This window comes from Trachinotus anak, unplaced genomic scaffold, assembly GCF_046630095.1.
Source record: "Trachinotus anak isolate AG129_WGS33_773 ecotype Australia unplaced genomic scaffold, CSIRO_AGI_Tana_v1 ptg000005l, whole genome shotgun sequence".
Lineage (NCBI taxonomy): Eukaryota > Metazoa > Chordata > Actinopteri > Carangiformes > Carangidae > Trachinotus > Trachinotus anak.
The window spans coordinates 2475778-2495158 of record NW_027273856.1 but is presented as its reverse complement, the minus strand read 5'-3'; the positions used below and the strand labels follow the sequence as shown (position 1 = coordinate 2495158).

Here is a 19381-nt window from a genome sequence, read left to right as displayed (position 1 = left end):
TTTGTTGATGGTTTCCTGTCTTTGTGCTCAAATAGCCTGTCTTGGAAAATGTTCATTGTATTGAAAATCACTTTAGTAATAAGGTTTCCACAGATAGTACGTCCAAAAGTAATCAGTGGATGATTTATTTTTCCTAAAAGTTGTCAAAGCAGAGCGGTGAAACTGTGAACAGCAGTCGTTATCTATCCAGTTGTTACCTGGAACTGATCATGCAATTTCCCAAAGTAAAAAAAAAAACCTTACAGAAATGATAAATCCCTTAAAAACTTTAGATTTCCTTAATCGTAAGAGACAACATGGTCACCTGTAGAAGTAGGAACAGCCTCGCACTGTGTTGTGTGTGAAATGCTCTTGGCTCTTCTCATTCCCAAAGTCCTCCAGGGGGTCGGACCACAGCAGGTCGCACATTGGTCCATATGCTGGAGGCTCTTTGAATCTGTCTAGCTGCGGAGGAAAAAATGTGAACACTCTTGTCAGCCTGTTTGACTGGAAAAATTGCACATGAAGTGTGCATACGACTGCAGAGAAATTATACTGCTTCTTCTGTGAGAGTCTCGCTGGCTGCTGCTGCTGCTGCTGCTGCTGCCACGGTTACAATTAAATCGTGACTGATGTTCACTGAAGTGATATTAAATTCTATTCAAAGAAGAAAGGAGTGGAATATTTAGTATACATAGTATGGATGACGTGTCAAAGACAGCAATCATCTTTAGGTACCGGGTTTTTTTTTTTTTTTTGGAAAGATGTGAAAAAAACTTGATGGCAGCCATTCTTTTGGAGCAATGAACATAAATGACTCTGCTTTCAGCCAAGGATAGGTCTTTCTCGAACAAAAGCTTGTGGATTACTGGATGGGTAGCATGATGGACACTTCAATAGAGCAAATTTTATTATGCATGCCCTCTGATTGCAGCCATAAAATCCATTTGGAATTATTGAATTAGTGTGAAAGCAGAATCCGACTCTTCAACATTTTTTAATCAGTGGGAGGACCAGACCGGTGCTTACAATCCCACATGTCCAAGTCCTGAGCAGCTTTTGAGACAGATCTGGGAGAATCACTTTGTACATTACAAGCAAGGTTGTTATCTTCAAAGCACATCATGCTAAAATGAAAATAGCTTTTTTCCTCATTAACTTTGAATGAATGCTGAAATACACAGAGATGACAGGAAGCTCCAATTTCCAATTTTTTTTAAAAAGCCATTAACAGCCACCTGGTGTTAAACACACACACACACACACACACACACACACACACACACACACACACACGTACACAAACACACACACCGTAGCTGTATGAAATTAAAGAGAAAATGGTCTGAAATCACACATACTTTCCTGATGTCGTCAAGATTTGTGATTTCTGGAGACAGTCCTCCGTGTACACACAGGAACTGCTGGTTCATAAGTGCAGCCAGGGGAAGGCAGTCGAAGGCGTCCATACATGCGTCATACACCCTCTCTGAATACTTAATTCTACCTGTCATGGGGGGAAACAGGGCAGGGAAAGGAGAGCATGCCAAGTCAAACAACGCAGCTCTCATACATTGGGGCAGTGTGCTAGCCTGGGACGGAAAGGCCTTTCAATGTGCCAAAAAACTTCCCAAACACATTTTAAAAACAGCACAATTTCACAGCGCCTTTTTGTTTTTTTTCCTACTCTGTCTGAGTCCAACAGAAATAGTTCTGACATGTATAAATATTAAGAAGGGCAAAAATCTGACTGACTCCTGCACCAGGCCAGAGGGCACTTTTAAGTAGGCGTTTGAGGTCAGTGGTTAAGCTGGACGTATAATAAACAGCTTTTTAGAAAGAATAACTCAATTCTCCCTCCACTCTGTAAAGAGCCACACAGACTTAGACTCAGCATAGATCAAAGGTAAGAAAAAAAGAAGTGCAAAGGGATTACTTACATTCCTGCTTAAATGTGAAATACTCTGTTAAATGTCTACATTCATGATTCCCACGCAGCAAAAACAGTGTTTTGGGGTACAGGATCTTTAAGGCCCACAAGTACAGCACACACTGAAAAAAAGAAGAACAAAAAGCAGCGGGGAACAGTTAGCTTGTCATCTTTAAATAACACTGGAGATGAAACAGCAAGTCGGACTTTGTCTACTTCAAAGCGTGGCATAATCCAAGTGTTTCTGCTTATAATGAAACATTCATGCAGTACATTCTGTGGCACGCATAAAGTTTGCTGGAAGAGATGACAAACCGTCCTCAATCAGACGACAGTTACACCACACTCCATTAAAATATGTTTTATTAATACAACTATCATGTTTCAGGCGATGAGATGGCAGGAGATATACACAGGATCTGAGTAAATTCCTAAATGCAGTCTCATAAATGCATTGTGCTTCATATTAAAATTGCTCGAACCCGAAGCTACACTGTGACATTTGGTATCCAGACTACATGTGAAGTTATTAGAAAAGCCTATTGCCACTCCAATATCTGCGGCCCGATTTGATCTACGCTCAAAGAAAACTATTAATAAACACAGCTTCGGTTGGGCACATGGTGTGTGTCACACTTGATTAGGCCCTCATGAGGACAAAAGCAAATACACAGACTCACTTCAATACTGAAATACCCTCTGTCAACGTAGTCCCCCAGGAAAAGGTAGCGCGTGGATGCTGGTGATCCTCCTACTTCAAACAGCTTCATCAGGTCAAAGAACTGTCCATGGATGTCTCCGCACACTGGAACCAGGCAGAAAGAGGAACAAAAGCACATCAGCTATTTTTACTGCTCAGAAACAACAGATGAAAGCCTCCATAACATGGTGAGAAGCTTCTTGTTTATTTCCACATGTTCCATCAGATGCCAAGAACTATCCCAGTGAATAGAATATAATACTATAGGAGATGTTCTGGTGTCCTGTACCGTGGAAAACCTACTACCCATCTTAATTATGGAGACATTGTATCTGGCAGTTTACTATATAATCCTTAATTAGTTACAATCAGTTTATTATATAATGTGGAATTTATTTGTATAAACTGTGCTTTTGTAACTTGAAAAAGGCGTTGTGATGGGCCGCTGTTGCTTGTCAGCACTACAGCCCACGCTTACTCCAGGAAATTATGCAGAGAAAAGACCAGAAGAGAACATAAAAACAATGCTGGTTTGTGCCATATAGGACAAATAGTAGGCGCACTAAAAATGAGGTGTTTAATCTGAATCTCTTCTATTCAAAAATATGGGAATATAACGGTAAATCAAATTCTGTACCAGGCTATGGAGCCTTGCATCTCTATGGCAGCAGCTACATGTTAGAAGATGAAATAAATTCAATTCAGATGTCATGTCATAAATGACAGTGCACAAAAAAAAAAAAAAAAACACATTTGTTGTTTAGATGCTGTTGCCATCTTCCTCCAAGCACAAACTTGAATTCTTCAGCACCAAGGTTTTCTATATAAAGTCCAGAGAATCACTAAAACTGGCTTCAGTGTGCACTTTCATGCCTTGCTTTTCAACCACATCCTCTTTCACCCGTTTAAAACCGTGAGGGGTTTCAAATAGTGAGACTTAATTTGAACACCTATCCTTGCCAAATGCACTAAAAGTTCATTGGCTGAAACCACTGGAAAGCTTTCAGTAGTATCCATCTGTAAACATGTGCTGTTAAGTTAACTGTGATTACAAATCTGACTTGTCATAGCAATTACAAACAGATAATCACCATGAATATGTTCACCTCATCCAAACAGTGCAGACAGTCTGTTACTCCTGTTGAGTTCTCAGGAAACCCAGTACATCTAACACAGTTAAACTCACTGTGTCACTTGACTTATTCAACCTAGCATCATATCACTTCTATACAGCTACTGACAGCACAGCAGGCAGCTGTTAAATAGTGTCAGGGGAGTGTTCGGGGGCCAGCGCATCCGCATCAGAAATCAGCAACCGCAAATCAGTCCACCTGGACTGGTTTCCTGTCACCCTGTGTGACCCTATACATTATTACTCCCTTGGGGGGCAAGAGGAGCAGAGGCCACTGGAGATTTGCTGCTTAGCAGCCATTGACTGACAGGGTGTATGTGAGGTCATGTGATTTAAAGCCTTAGGTCAATTGTGTAGCTACTCTAAAGGTTTCTGGACTCAAGGGGTTGGTCACACCTGAACTTATTATTTATTTCTGATAAATCACCAGGTCAGTGGTTCCCAACTGGTGGGTCCACTGTGAGTATATTGTGAGCATTTCCGTCAATTTCATCCAGAAACAAACAAAAAAATAAATAAATCTGTTTTTTCACAGGCTTGTAAGCACAGACCAATTAAAAATGTAACAAAATGTATGAAATAATGGTGTTTCTTCCTGTTTTCTCATGTTTTTCTTCCATATGCATTAGTTAGTGTAGCAGGAGGACAGTAGACCATCTCTGATGTGAAACATGCTATTTGCTACTGCTGCTTGAAACTGGCCTTTAATAAGCGCCTGACAGAGGCAGAACTTCACAACACCACCCAGTTTATGGTGCTTATTAAACAGGGCATTGCAACAATTTGCACCATCCTGTAAAAAAACAAAACAAAATCAAAAAACATGGCACTTAGGGAGCCATTATGTGTTCCATATGGGTGTAAATAGCCAAATAGCTCCTGGTTGCTCTGTTGGAGCTGAGGAGTCATCCTTAGGACAGCTGCTATGTGAAATGACATCACACCTCCATCGCATCTGTAGATTAAATTGGCGGATTCTGAACAATATCTATCTACACAGCTGAAAAACTGATCCAGCTGTCATGACCTAATAAGTGCAGTTTAATGTCAAAATAAAGCTGTGACTGTTACATGACAGAAGGATTGAGTTGCCAAGATGTCTTTGTATCAGCACATCGTCTTCAGTACATATGCGTGCACACACATACACAAGAACACACATGCTAAAAATCCTGGGTTCGCAGGTGTTTTTCTTGGGAAACGGGAGCAGAATTTGGTGAGAAACCAACGGAGATCCCGGGATCTGAATTCAAGGCATTCAAACTCACTGCAGTGGTCTTTCCCTGGGGAGAATCCAGCTCACTCCACAACAGGTGAACACAACTGACACTGAATATATTCAACTCTGTACTGGCCTGGGTCGAAACTGGGCTTGAAATCAAGGTTTCTTCGCTTTATTCATTTTCAGTTGTAGCGTCCAGCTCTTTTTTTTATCAGGCCAGTTGTGCTGTGAAGATTGTTAGCCTGCTGGCTTGAATAAGCCTGAATTAGTTGTAACTGCTTGTGCAATTCTTGTGAATAGATTGCAAGCTAATTTGAGAGGGACACAGTCTTTCTTTTCGCGAGGAGGTTTGTTGCTTTATGAACTGTATCTAGCAGCAAGAATTACAATAAGAGCCTGTGAAAAAGTCTTTCAGAGAGAAATCCAATTAGTGGGAGCTTGAGGACAGCGTTGGAGAGCAATTATCTCAAGTTACGAGCCTCGTGAGACAGCTCTAAGAATCAGCTCTCCTTGACTGTATCGTAAACCTCCGTTTTACCATTTGTCTTTTATTAAACCCACACTGTGTAAGGCTTTAAATCCACAGTAGGGGCCAACTTCAAAAAGGAGTCTTTTTATTTGTGTCCGATTTCTAAAGATGTCCTTACTCCCTGTTGCAATCAGCCAAGTCTACTACAAACATGAGGCACTGGTCTATTTTAAATTGCCTGTGAGGCTCCTGGAAAATAGATTTAATGGAACAAAAGTGGCTCAATCAGTGTTCGAATAAATTGAACTTAAATTCTAGCTACTGCCTTTTAAATGTCCTTATTTAGTGGCACCGTCATTAACTGTATGCACAGGAATAAATACCCCACATTTCTATCTATCTAATAGGTTATATTGTGCATATGATTCACCTTGACCATGTTAACATCATGTGCTTCAATGAAAATCAGTAAGATTAAAGTCTGCTTTCAGATCAGCTCAGGCCTTAGTTTGTATTTTGATATAGATATTTGTGCATTCCAGTGACGGAGGGAAGGGTCAGGCTTTGGTTGAAGTGTTTTGCTTGTTTTGTTTCATCTCAAATTATTTCCACCAGAAAAGCCTCTAACTGAGGCAAAATTATTCCATTTCCTCTTTTGACTTTTATGTGACCGTTAATTGAGTAATGACAGATGGTGAATTTAGAACATTGTTGAAATTTTATTTGATTTTATTAATGATTCAAATCATTTATGTGTGTGTATTCATTTTATGGTTAAAATACCTGTTTTACTTGGGTGGTGAAATAAAAAAGTCTCTCTCTCTGTTTCAATGAAGTTTTAATTAGGGTATGTCTGACAAAAGAAATTAAAACCTGCATTGCTAGTATGTACTTCCTACTTCCCGTGCCTGTGAAAGTCCAGATGTGTAATTGTACCAACAAGCAGCCATTAAAGCAACTGATCTTTTATTTTATTCCTGAAAAAGAATTAAAAAAATTAAAGGGCACTCTTTGCAGATACTTTTGTAACATCATTTTTTTTTCATGCTGGCAGCACTAAGGCTTCATGATGTGGGTTAATGTACTATTTAACATCAAGATGCAATAAAATGTGGATATACTTTTGAAAAGGACAACACAACTAGGTAATCCTAGCAATTTATTTTGCTTTACCCACAAGGGTCTGTGATGCTTTACCCAGAAGGGTCCGTGATGCTAAGGGTGGTTATTGCTATGGAAACATCCCAGTGGCATCCAATCCTTTCAACAATGGCAGCTTATATCACTGAGGGGGATAACAGAAACAGGTCTACGCTGCTGCTGACCTGATAAAGGACCTCTACCAACATCACCAGTGGCAACGATGAAATGCAACAAATCTGTTGTGTAGAAACACACAGATGGATGCAATACGCAACCATCTCCTCTGTAAAGCAATTGTTTAAACAGCATTCACATTCAACTGAGCTCTCTAGTACAACTCTGTCACAAGGGAGGACCACCAAGAGAGAATTACTGTGAAAATCCAGTGTTTACAGCTTGACGCCGAAATGTAGGAGCTAAATTAAAATCACAACAGCAAGCTTTTTAAAAACCCACTCTTCAATGGGAAACTAACAGTATGTCATGTTTTCAGAAGTCAGCGCTGCAGGAGGGAGTCCAGTGAGGGAGTAAAATGCTGCAATTTCACCTGAAGCACACGTCAAACACACTGTGTGTGGGAGGACTGCACCTCCAGCTGACCTTTTGGAAAGCTGTCACTTGCTGGTGAAGAAAACTGCGGGGTGACACGGCGATGGCGAGAGTTCAATCGCTGGCCGAAAAGACCCGATGTGTCTGTGATGATCACTGTGAATTGCAGTCATCTCATCCGTGCAAGTGCGGACGACGCTGGTCGATGCAAATCAAACAGAAATGCTACAACGCCACACTCCTCCAGCTCAGGGATCTGCTTTATCACAGCAAACACACAATCTGCTCCGGTACACCTACAGACGTGCTTTGCCTCCCTCCCTCTTGTCACAAAAACACACAGAAAGGAGGTGAGAACCGAAGCCCACATAAGAAGAGCAGGTGGGAGTACATTATCTGGAGTGAGAAACAATTCGTTCTGGCCATCTCCTGCTTGTGTGCTAAAGTGATCTCCCTGAGTAGCAGCATATCAGCGGGCAGCAGCTATTGAGTGGGTGGTGGGCATTACACAACCTGGCTTCAGAACCTACACAGGCCACTCCAAAGGCAGGGCTCATTGAGCGAGAGAAATCCACGGCGAGGCAGACTGTGCCAGATCATGTTTTGATTGAGACTAGATGATAACAATACCCCAGGTTTTATGATGGCACTCCCTGAGAGCTTACATCCTGCAGAGCAGGCGGAGGTGGAGCTTGCGGTCTGTTATGAACATCAATCTGTATGCAATGTTTAAGAAGCTGCTATCAACAGTACAACAGCAGCACAAAATGTTAAATGTCTGATGTAGAGTCGGACTTCAAATGACTGCGTTCTTTTAAACCAAACCCTTCAGAAATGGGATTTTTGAGGCGAATACCAATTTATATTTTAGAGTTTAAAAAATATGCTAAAGATAAATTGACCAATATGATGTTCAAGAATGCTGCGCAACTTGCCTTCATCATGGCACCACAACCAAAAAAATTTAAACGAATAAAAACATGGTACCCAGAGAGTTGTGCAACATCTTTCAATTTTGGAGGTCAAGCGATGAAGCTCACACTAGTCTGTACCTCTCTCCTCTCAAAGATAGAGAATCACATAATTTCATAACAGGAATACACTCCTGAAAAGGATCCTTTACTTTTGTTTAGTGAGAGAGTTGTAACAACAATTTAGAGCAGTGAGATAAACTTGTCAGTGCTCTCCTAAGCAGTAATGACATTGTTTCTAAATTACCTCAAAAACATCTTTGGCATTCCTCTAATATAATTTGTTATTTACTTACAGTTATTTACTTACACATCTACCAATATAACTGCAATAAACTAGAATCAACCAGGCCAATTTATCAGTGTAGGTTTAATAATAATAATAGCTTAATTTTCTTGTACTGGTAATAGCCTGTCTGTGGATACGTATGTTCCCTGTCTGTTCTTACCAAATAAAATTACTCTCATGGATTAATAAAGCTGTATTGATCGAGTGATTGATTGATGACCATACAAGTAAATTTCTCATTGTAAGACTGTTCCATAAGAAACTATTGGAAATGTTTAATAGCTTTGCACAGAGCAAGCACACGTCACATTAAATTTATAAAACTGTCATCATCATCATCATCATCATTAAAACCGTTTTAAGTTGTAGAACAGAAATCCCACAACCACATTTTCTCATTAGCATAAATCACTACTTAGTTAAAAAATATCTAATGCTGTGAAACACAAACAGCTCTGGCAAAAACATTTAATCTCAGGTACATTTCAGATCCCCCTGTGTAGTTACCTCATCATATCATGAAAGAATATAACGTTTTAAGTGTGTTGTAAAATGATGGAGAACAAGCTCCAACAGGGTTGAGCACCTGCACTGCAGACAAGTGCGTGAACGGTGTTGAAGCTCGTCGTTGCCTGGCGATGTGGCTGGAGAAGCTCTGCTGATGGGTGAGTTGTGCGAAGGCCATGGGAGCAGCTTGTACTCAGTGGCCTGAGCCAGCTCTGTTCGTCATACACACCCCTCCCTCCATGAAAACCCCACCTGCCATCTGGCCCAACTAGGAAGTGACTATGTGAGTGTGAGCAGCAGAGAGAGGGGGAGAGAGATAGCTGACATGTCACGGTGCTTTGCATCTATGATAAATATTTACATACTAATTTGCTGACCATGTGTCATGCTGGAATGGGAGGTGTGCTAACGGAGAGGGAGAAAGAAACAGTCCCTGAGCGTGACACAGAAAAGATAAAACATGGCAGACAGAGGGAAGAGGAGAGCTGAGAGAAACAGAGAAATGTTTATAAAGAGCGGTGTGTGAGTTTGGGAGCGTGCTCGAGAGGGAGACACAGCAGGATCACGAGCACGCGCAACAGAGAAATCCTTGTTGAAAAGGACTACTGAGTGGGAGAGAGGTTGAGACAGGGGTGTTGTGTGGGAGGGGAAAGAAGTGCTTCATTGCCGCGCTGGTGAACACAAGCGCACGCACACAAACACTCTCGCAGCTCCTCGGGATCCTCCACACAGAACAGAAGCTGGAAAGACGTGTTGGCTTGTGGCAGAGCTTCTCAGAATTTGACTGAAAATCTGACCAATGCGGAAGGTCAATGTGAGAGCGCATTAGCACACAAGAAAAAAAGACTGATCAGATTAAAGCAGGAAATCGAGTAATGTTTTTACATGTCCTGCGATAGACTCCAACGCATGTCATTAGTAAATTATCTGATCTCTCCCACACCCAGCGCCACATTTTTGAACAAGCATTGTCAGATATACATCTTTTTAAGGTAATATCTAAAAATCAAACGCTGTCACTTTAAGAGATTTTCTTTTTTTTTTTTTTTTTTTTTGGTCTGAACACAGGCACAGTGAGGACATGCTTTGAAAGATCACAGCTTTTCCTTCTGTGCATATGTGTTTGATTTTTTACAAATAGCCCACTGTCTGAATATGGAAATGAATCTATTTAATGGGTTTTGATTTAAACTGGAGAATCAATATAATTTTGCAGAGTTTCAGTCTGAATTAGGATTTAATTCCTTTGGATAAACTGGTGCACAGCTCATTTTTCCCTTTCATGTCTCTATGTTGCCTACACAGTGACACTTTGTCACGTACATGAATCACTCAAAAGCCTTTAAGAAAGCTAGTTGTGTGTCTACATGGCTAAATAAACAGAAATCCTGCTGTTTATTAGGATTTCTCTTAATCCTTTGCTTATGTGCCTGCAAACCCAAAGACAGAGGCAGTGCGTCAGGCTTATGATTGCATCTTTTTTTGTTAAGCTTCACTCTCTTAAGCAGCTAGACAGGATATTCTCTTATCATAATGGCCTCAGTAAACACTGCAGACCCACACTTGTATTTAAAAAAGGGCCATGCATTCATGAATTTAAGTAAGAGCGAAGCCTGCCAAATACGAGAATGGACCTCTCTGTCTGACTATATTTTGGGAATGGCCTCGTATTGGGAAATGATGAGGGTTGCCATTGATGCTTTGAGAAGGTCTCTGCCTCTGATTACAACAACATCAAAGAAGCCTCATCAGAAAGTCTAATGCAGGAACAGGGCACTTGACCAGGAAGAAAGACAACAATAGATGGACGGGGTCTGTGCATATGCATCAGCAAGCCTCCTACTACAGTATGTTCCTTCCCAGCAGGGATGAATGAGCTGAACTTCAGCTGAAGGGCACTTCTGAGATAAAATAACTCAGAAAAAAAAAACCCCCTGAAAAATAAGTATCCACAAACAAATGATGATTGTGTCAGCTTGCAGTGCTTGACAGTTCTGATAAAAAGAGGTAAATGTGTCTTATTACCATTTTTCAAGGTTAGCAGGTGTTTTTAAATCCACCTCTCAGGATTAAAACAATACTCTGTTGAGGTTTTCTGTGTGAGAACGATGTTTTAATTCAAGTGAGAAAGTGTAACCAAGCTTGTTAGCTTTGCCAAATTGGATGAACTAGACTTGTGTGTATCCTAAAATAAAATACACACTGCTGCTATGGCTAGCTACATGGCCCACGTGTGGCCTGAAGGCACAATGACTCACTTGATTGAGAAAATTAAGTTTTGATAGTGCTGTGAGCGTGCACTCCTCTCTGAGGAGAGTGCAGTGTGTTTTTCATTCTAACACGTGTGTCTGCAAGTTCTCAAAATAACCTGATACATAAAACAAACAGAAAGGCCTGTACAAGTTATTTTAAGTGAACATATTGTGCCATTTTGATTGGGATTTGGACCTGTAAGGTTAATTCCTGTGATAGTACTTACAATGACTGTCTTTAGAAACACAGTGACAAACAAGGTAGGAAATGGCTGGACTGTCGAGAATCAAAATGAGCACACAGGCATTGTTTTGGATTCTAAAAGTGGATCATCAATAATTCTGTTTTCAATAGTTCCTCACTGCTTTCTGAAGTAATGACTCTTTTGCTTTTTGGAAACACAGATACAAAAGAGTGCAGACACAAAGCAGCAATCAATAAACGTGTTTGAGTGCAAATAAAATAATCAATGGTCGTGACCTCACACTCCAGTGACACCTCATGGAAAAACCCCTAATTCCAGCTGTGAGTGAGCAAACACAATGTGCCACATGTGTGTGACCCCTGACCTGTCACCGGAGCCTCGATGTCCAGCAGGTTCTTCTCTGAACGCAGGATCGCGGCGCCCTCTCCTATGAGCCTCAGAGCCACCGCTTCCTCCACGCGGCCCTCCTTGGTTAGGTGAGCTTTCAGCACGTCCACTTTGGGCTTCCCGTCGCTGTCAAACACCTCTTTAGCCGTCAGCCGGTGACTGGGAGGGAATGGGACAGCTGCAAGGGTTTAAAAAAAAACAAAACAAAAAAAGAAATCATTACAGCTGATATACCTTCATAATATATTTACAGTGCTTTAATATACTTTTCAGTGACAAAGGGCTTATGAGAATACACAAGTTAATTCCACATCACTGAGCAAACGGCATTTAAGCTGTTTGATTACCAGGTACTTTGTACCTTCCAGGGGATCGACTCCCAGCAGGAGAGGGAGTTAGTGTTCACTCCCATGCTTCCCGCCCTCCCTTTGAGACAATTTACCAGATTGCTGCTATGATCTGTGACTCATTCAATTTTCAATATTTATAACAGACCCACACAGTTTCTAGTTTCTGCTTGGTAACATTCACAGCAAAGGAGATTACACTTTGAAAATGAGGCAGAGAACTGAGACATATGTCATTTTATTAACATAAAAAGCCTTTCATATGAGGACAAAGTCTAAATAACATGAGTATATTATCTTGCAGGGTTTAATGTGTAACCATTTCTATATTTAAACATGCTCTGTTTTATGATTACAAGAATAGAGACGTAATTGTCAGCCAGACTTGCATTTACTTATTTGTCAGTCACAATTATTTAATATAGTAAAATGATGATAGTCTTGAAGGCATCATGAAAACTAGACCAAGTCCACAACCTATCTCTGTTACTGTCAATGTACCATAATCAGTGGCTTATAAAGGTTTTCACAGTAATTTCACACAAGTAATTTGGATACAACTGATGCATTCAAAAGACTGAATCCTGTTTGTTTGCATTTTCATTTAAAACAGTAAACTTTTCAATCAAGCATAAAAATTAGATTAAGCACATTTTCTATGTAAATAGCCCTGCAAGTCTTTATAAATAGACTTAAGACTCATGTAAGAAAAGAACAGAAACCTCACCACGTATCTCTTTAAAATGGACCTTGAGTCACTGGCATTTAACAGTTGATATCAAACACATAAAGAGGAACTTAAAGTTTTTAAATGAAACTTATGAAAATGTGCTTTTAATGGCCTCCACCTAAGCAAAAGCCTAGTGTGTTTAATATTTCGTTTTTACAACACCCTCATGAGCATTTTTCTTCCTGACAGAAAAGGTACAAAGAGGTTATAATTAAAGAGCAGATCCTGTGGACCTTTCAATTCAGCAGCTTCACGGACTTTAAAAAATAAGACACGCTCTTAATTAACGTCCACTTGCAGACTTTGCACATAACACACAGTCGTGATCAATGTACTAAGCCAGAAGCAAATAGTGTTGAGTTGGAGGCTGTGTGTGTGTATGTGTGTGTTTGTGTGTGTATGTATGTGCGTTAACATCCATCCTCCCCAAAGGTGACATCAGTGGTAATTAGAACTGAACTTTATCTGTGTCACACTGTGCTTAGTGACAGACGATATTTGGGATCTCAACTGCAGTAGTTAAAGCTTTCTAACAGGTGTACGTTGAAACAGCAGATTTACTGGACTCACAGAGTTCAGCATTAATGTCTTTAATAATCTAAATCATCAAGGTGCAAGTGGCTGGCCATCTGACACTAACTTACACATTTCTCTACATCTGTATTCAAAGGCAATGCTCAGCCCACTTAGATAAAACTCTTGTCCCTGAAGCCAACAAATGACGTGGAAACCTATTTGTGATATCTGAAAGTCAACATTATGATGTTGTTAAGTTATATGGAAACTAGCTAACTACCCCACCTAGCTGTTAATTATTTGCTCCTTAACTGCTGTTTTAATGCTCTGTATGATGTGACAGAAGTATTGTGATGTCAGTATAATATAATCATATTAAGGCTCTTCACCTGAGCAAACTTGTCTTCCATTTTGCTCTGTTCTGCAGAAAGAAACCTTTACTAATCTGCACACTTACAATCAAAATGTGTTCTTAACTTAAAGCCTGCTCAAGCAAAAATAAATAATATGTGTTTAAAGACATTTTGTGAAACAATAAAAACCCAGTGTCTCCACTCTGGTATCTGGGACATTCAGAAAGCCCCATCTGAGATAGAATTACCCAGGGCCCCAGGTTGGCCTCCTCTGAGCACCTGCTGTGCAACTCTAGCCTAAGGCCAGAGCCTTGGGGCTTGAACGACTACACCATGCTGGCCCCTGGGATGTATGACACAAACAGTGTGAACACTGATGTGAACTATTATGAGCCTGTTTGAGGACATTTTCCACCTGAACAGAGAGTCTGTGCTTTAAACATGACAGCTGGGTCAAGAACTTAAAACACGACTATGTCCCGAAGACTCCACAATGATTAACAGCACTACTATGAAATCACTAAATATAAGAGGTATTGATTTCAGTTGGCAGTCACAACTGTCAGATAAGGGGAGAGGGTAAGGTGCTTACTTTATTTTCCTTAGCACACATTGTTAGCCAATTAAGCACTGCTGCAATGACGGGCCAACTCCCAAGACAGTCTACCACAGCTATGCACTTTGAGCCAAACTTTATGAGACAAAACCAAGTTATTTACTTTCTTTGCAAAAATATATTCTGTTCTGCAGGATAGCTGGCAGCGGACCCAGTCTGTAAATGATGAATGATAAACAGCACATCTGAGGGTAAAACCATTGAGTTTCATGAGGGAGATGCATGGGAAAACCCCCATGTCTAATGGTTAAACTGTTTTTTTGAAAATGCTTCCATAGTCAGACACTTCCTGAAATATGACCACTGCCATACTGCATATGCACATCCACAGGTGATGGCACACAGTGTAAACCTTTGAGATGAGCTAACAGTGACAGTGTTCCCACAGCACAGCAGCTGGTACTATCAGAGTAACTGTGGAGCCACATCTGCTCCCACTAAAGTGACAAAACATAACACATTCTACAAATCAAACACAAAAGAATAACATTTTTCTTTAATACAAATAACCTGCATGGAAGCTGTGGTTGTTGGCGCACTGGCAGCCTCTCAACACATCATCCTACAGCCATGACAATGGAAACACTGTGAACTTTCCCCTGTGGAATTTCTAATAGCCCCCTAATTAACATGAGTAACACCCACCTCTGCCAAAACATTACATGGCACATTGTAATGGTAGATTCTACACTCTAAAGAAATAGGCGTTACTCCCATGACAAAAATGAAAAATCCTGCGCTGAGGGAAAAAAGACCAACATGGATTAACAACTCAGTCCAGGAAGAAAAAACATCAAACTTTTCTTGTGTTCAGTAATTCGAACAAGAAAATAAATGATGGTGTCAGATATTGGATTAAATAATGGGCCTCATCATTCTCAGTCAGGGCAGTAATTAGCCATTCAAATGTGAGCTATTGACAATCAATGTCTGACAGAAAAAAATGGAGAAATCTCAATCCTTTTCCTCCCAAACAACAGTATCACAACATTCCCACACAGCAACTGCTGATTGTTACAAATAACCCTTTGCATGTATCCATCCTTTCATGCAGAGCTTATATGGCTGTGGGAGCACAAACTGACCCGAGGCGATCTGCCTGCAACTCGAGTATGACTCAAAAATGGTCTCCATTAGCCGGTCGCTTTTGCCTTCATTAATTTTACCATTTCTCTGTTCCCCTCTGTTATGTAACCGGGAAATTGCACTGCAGCCTCGAATCCAGCATGAGAGAGAACTCACGAGAGAATGAGAGAGGGTCAGAGAAGATGACCAAAAAAAAAAAAAAACTGGAGTCTGATTTAACTTTCCCTGGTAATTTGTCTCAGATTAGCACTGTAATTTCCAGGCTACAAATTAAAGCCATCCATTTGCCATTAAGTTTAAAGACTAATAGACCACTAAACCTCTGGATGTCTGGAGGACATGTTAAATCCACTTTAAAGTTTATTTATACTGTCCTGTGTTAGTCAGTGAGGTTTAAAACAACATGTAATGATTTCCTTTGACAGTGGATTAACATTGAGTCTTATTGGACTCAAGCTTGAGTGCATCAACTGTAGCAGCCACCTTTCTTCATGCAGCAATCATGAATGGAATAATTACACCAGATTATAGGAGACATCAAGGCGTGATTCTTGAGAAATCTGCACCACCGGGCGCAGTGCATCTGAAACTGCTGAGAAGCGGTGGGAAAACGGGCAGCTTCAAATGTTCAGGTTGGTGTAGCTCGGAGCTAATGCGATCTCTCTGAGGAATGAGATCCGCGGGAGGTGTGCAGTCATATGGTGCTGGATAGATCAGCTTAATTGGAGAAAGTGAGACAGACTGTTGAAGAGCTCACCAAGCAGCCCTGGGCTTCATTTAGTAAAGAACACGGAGTGCAACCGTCAGTCTGGCCTGAACTGGCAGTTCAGATGTCTACAGTTCCTGTACATCATTTTCCCTCCTGGCCTTGTCATCTGTCTGAGAGCTGTCTGACATTACAAACAGTACAACACTATGACAGAGCAGACGACCAAAGTTTAAAACATGCCTGTACTTTGTAGCTATACAGAGTCAGAAAATGTGCTTTCACTGAAATAATGCAGAACCACTCACGCAATGTGGTCAATGAGCATCTAAACAAGGGCCAAGCCAAAAAAAAAAAAAAATCATATTATGATTATTTTAGCAGATATTGTGATTGCGATATGAGTCACAATTTCAAATGGAATGATGCTTTTTTTCATTTCATTTTCACTGAAAAGATTTTGAAATGATGATGATGTGATTTTAGTTTGTAACAAACAAGCACGTTCCTTTACATCTGGAGAATATGATTTGTTGGCTGGGGCGTCTCTGTAGCACCACAACACTTATGGTACTAACAATGCAGAACAATGCTGTGACACATTTTACCTTAATCAAAAAAAATTGCAGCTCCTGCGATTTGGATATTGAACTTGACCATAATGCAATTTTTTAAATATTCTGATTAATTGTGCAGCTCTGCCATTATTGACAGTCATGATGCCAGTTTATTTTCAACAACTGCACAGCAATAACTTTGGCAAACAGTGACTCTGGTTGCCCAAGACGGTCAGGAAGCTCAAGCTATCTGCTAATAACTGCCTCTATTTGAAAGATATTAACTTGGCATTGTCCGAGCTAGGTTGGGATAGTGGCCAATGAGTGGGCAGTGATAAAACAAATGAATTCCTTTAAAACCATAAGGATACAGCAGACTGCCTGGCAAGAAAAGTAAAGACTTATGATAAAATCTTAAAAAAAAAAGTCCTGCAATGCACAGCATCTTTCCATCAGACGCCGAATTGACAATTGCAAGAAATTGCTGACGGAGCATGATGCAGCGGGAGCCCTCGCGGAGTGTGGGCAAGACTCTGGTTGTCACTGCCCATGTCAAACCCTCCGCCCCCTCCCACCAGACAAGCCACCACACCAGCAATTTTCCTCCCCTAAGACTCAGCATGACCAGTGGAAATCTCAGCATGACCAACAGGGAGCTGAGGCAGAACAAAGACTCCAGAACTATGTGCGAGTGCAACAAAGGTCACTTCATACAAGGCATAGAATACCAGAAGCAGTCTGACTGCATGGTCACACGTTATTATGCAAAGGCAGCGCAGCGTCTGATCTAAAGAGTGATACCGATCTATAACTTTGCTTCCTTACTTGCATAAAACAGGAGTAACTATTCCCCCCGATCCATTTAGCTTTTCAAATGATGGTGCTGTGCTCTCTGAGGCAAGGTAAGCAGCAAGCTCTGTTTAATGAATCAAGTGGAAACTCACTATCTGATCAACAGTGCCAGGTAAGACAGCACAACCAAAGTGGAGAGGTGTGCAGCAGTATTTGTTTGCAATACACAACAGAGGAACCACAGGGGAAAAAAGAAGAAATGCACCCACTAGAACATGATAACTATGTGATATAATCTGCTATTGACGGTGCAGAAATGAGAAGAAAAATTCAATCACTCTCAGACTTTTTCCCAGTTGGAAGCCTTTTAGTGACGGAGCAGCCGCTGCGTGTGGTGTATGCACAGAGGATGACTGCCAAGTGTAGAATAGGGCACCAAGAGTGCGCAACTCACTCTCCAGTGATAGCTGGTTAATTAAATAACATAACAACATTGAATTAGAGCAGGATATGTTTATGCGTGCAGGATGAACAGAATGCACGAGCGTCTGTAGGCGGTCTAAAACAAAAGACCATACTGTGCAACCACAAAGCACCTGAACTTCAAATGTCATCTGGCAGCCGTTTCATTGCTTCATTAATACACTACCACAGAGTCCATTCTGAGGCAGATTACCTGACATGAATAATGCAAAAGATTGAGATCATATGGCTGTCTTAGCTGACAACAAAGAACTGCAGCAGCTGAACCATATAACACATTATATCAGGAGGTGATAAATTATTTGCAATATGGTCTACCTCACATACTGTACACCTGCGTGATGTTTATGTGTCAGGTCTGAAATTGGCATCTCAGATTTGCACAACTCTGCCTCCATCTCCAGCCCATCTACATTACCTATATAACACTGTGAATCAAAAATTCACTCAGCGCTCCATAGAAACGATGTATTCCTTACACACAGTTAAAACAATACAAATTCTAGTTGAAGAATGACGCCCACGGTCAACGGTACAAATGGTGTGTTATAATACCATGAGACATGAATATTATTTAAGGCTTATGGCTGCCATCCTAATTAAGAGATGATTTTAAAGCAAAGAAGTCATAAAACAGAAAGAAAAGGTAGGTTAAACCCACAAGTAAACATCCTTCCTTCTATTAAGAGTATACTGTGAACAAATCAGCACAGACGGCTTCATATCCTCATTTAGAATGACTCAGAAAAGGAATATTGTTTATATTAATGGACCGTAAAAGATGTTGAAAAAGGACACTTCAGTTGGCTCTTTGAAAATGATCCAGAACTAAGCAAGTAGTTGTCTGGATAACAAATGGGAAGAGTCATTTCTAGAAGGTGCAGATTTTCTTTTCTCGCCAATATCTGGTCTTTTAAACACCAAGCTTTTTGCAAACTTTAAGTTGCTGGCTATTTCTGCAAATGCAGGTATTAACAGGCTGAACTGTCACTGAGCTGATGCAGCAGCTGAATCCATACACCTGGCATTTGCACTGGGACTCAGTAAAGAAAATGGAGAAACTACTCCGGTTTTCCAATATTATGTCATATGAAGATGCATTAAAATGGGAGTCAACCTACAGAACATAAGAAGGTCACCATCTGGCAGCCGAGGACAGAGCAGAGATTCAAAAGGCCTGCAGGCTTTAAGGCTCATGGTGAAAAAAAAGGTCACTTCGAAATTGGTGTGGACCTCTTTACCATGCATTAGCAGGGATAGAAGAAGCCAGCCCCGAACGAAACGCTTAGCAGAGCGCAGCTTTGAAGCTCACTGCGTTTGAATCTGCCAATTATACTTATGCGCAATGTGGGAATGGAGTAGTTACCTCTGTGGTTAAGACAGGAAGGAGAGCAGAGCCAACAACACTCACCTTCTCAGTGATACACAGACAGAGAGAGAAAGAGGAAAAAGAGCCCTT

General features: G+C 40.7%; 1 protein-coding gene across 4 annotated transcripts in view; it reads right to left on the bottom strand.

Annotated features, from left to right (window-relative positions):
• The window catches only part of LOC139621317 (protein phosphatase 3 catalytic subunit alpha), a 64025-nt gene that overhangs the window by 25697 nt on the left and 18947 nt on the right, over positions 1-19381 (bottom strand). For all 4 annotated transcript variants that reach the window (XM_071477680.1, XM_071477681.1, XM_071477678.1 and 1 more), the window contains exons 2-6: positions 11714-11914; positions 2590-2714; positions 1920-2031; positions 1341-1486; positions 305-444 (exon numbers count right to left, since the gene is read on the bottom strand). In XM_071477680.1, coding sequence (XP_071333781.1) covers positions 305-444; positions 1341-1486; positions 1920-2031; positions 2590-2714; positions 11714-11914 — 724 coding nt within the window. The remainder of the gene's footprint in view (positions 1-304; positions 445-1340; positions 1487-1919; positions 2032-2589; positions 2715-11713; positions 11915-19381) is intronic.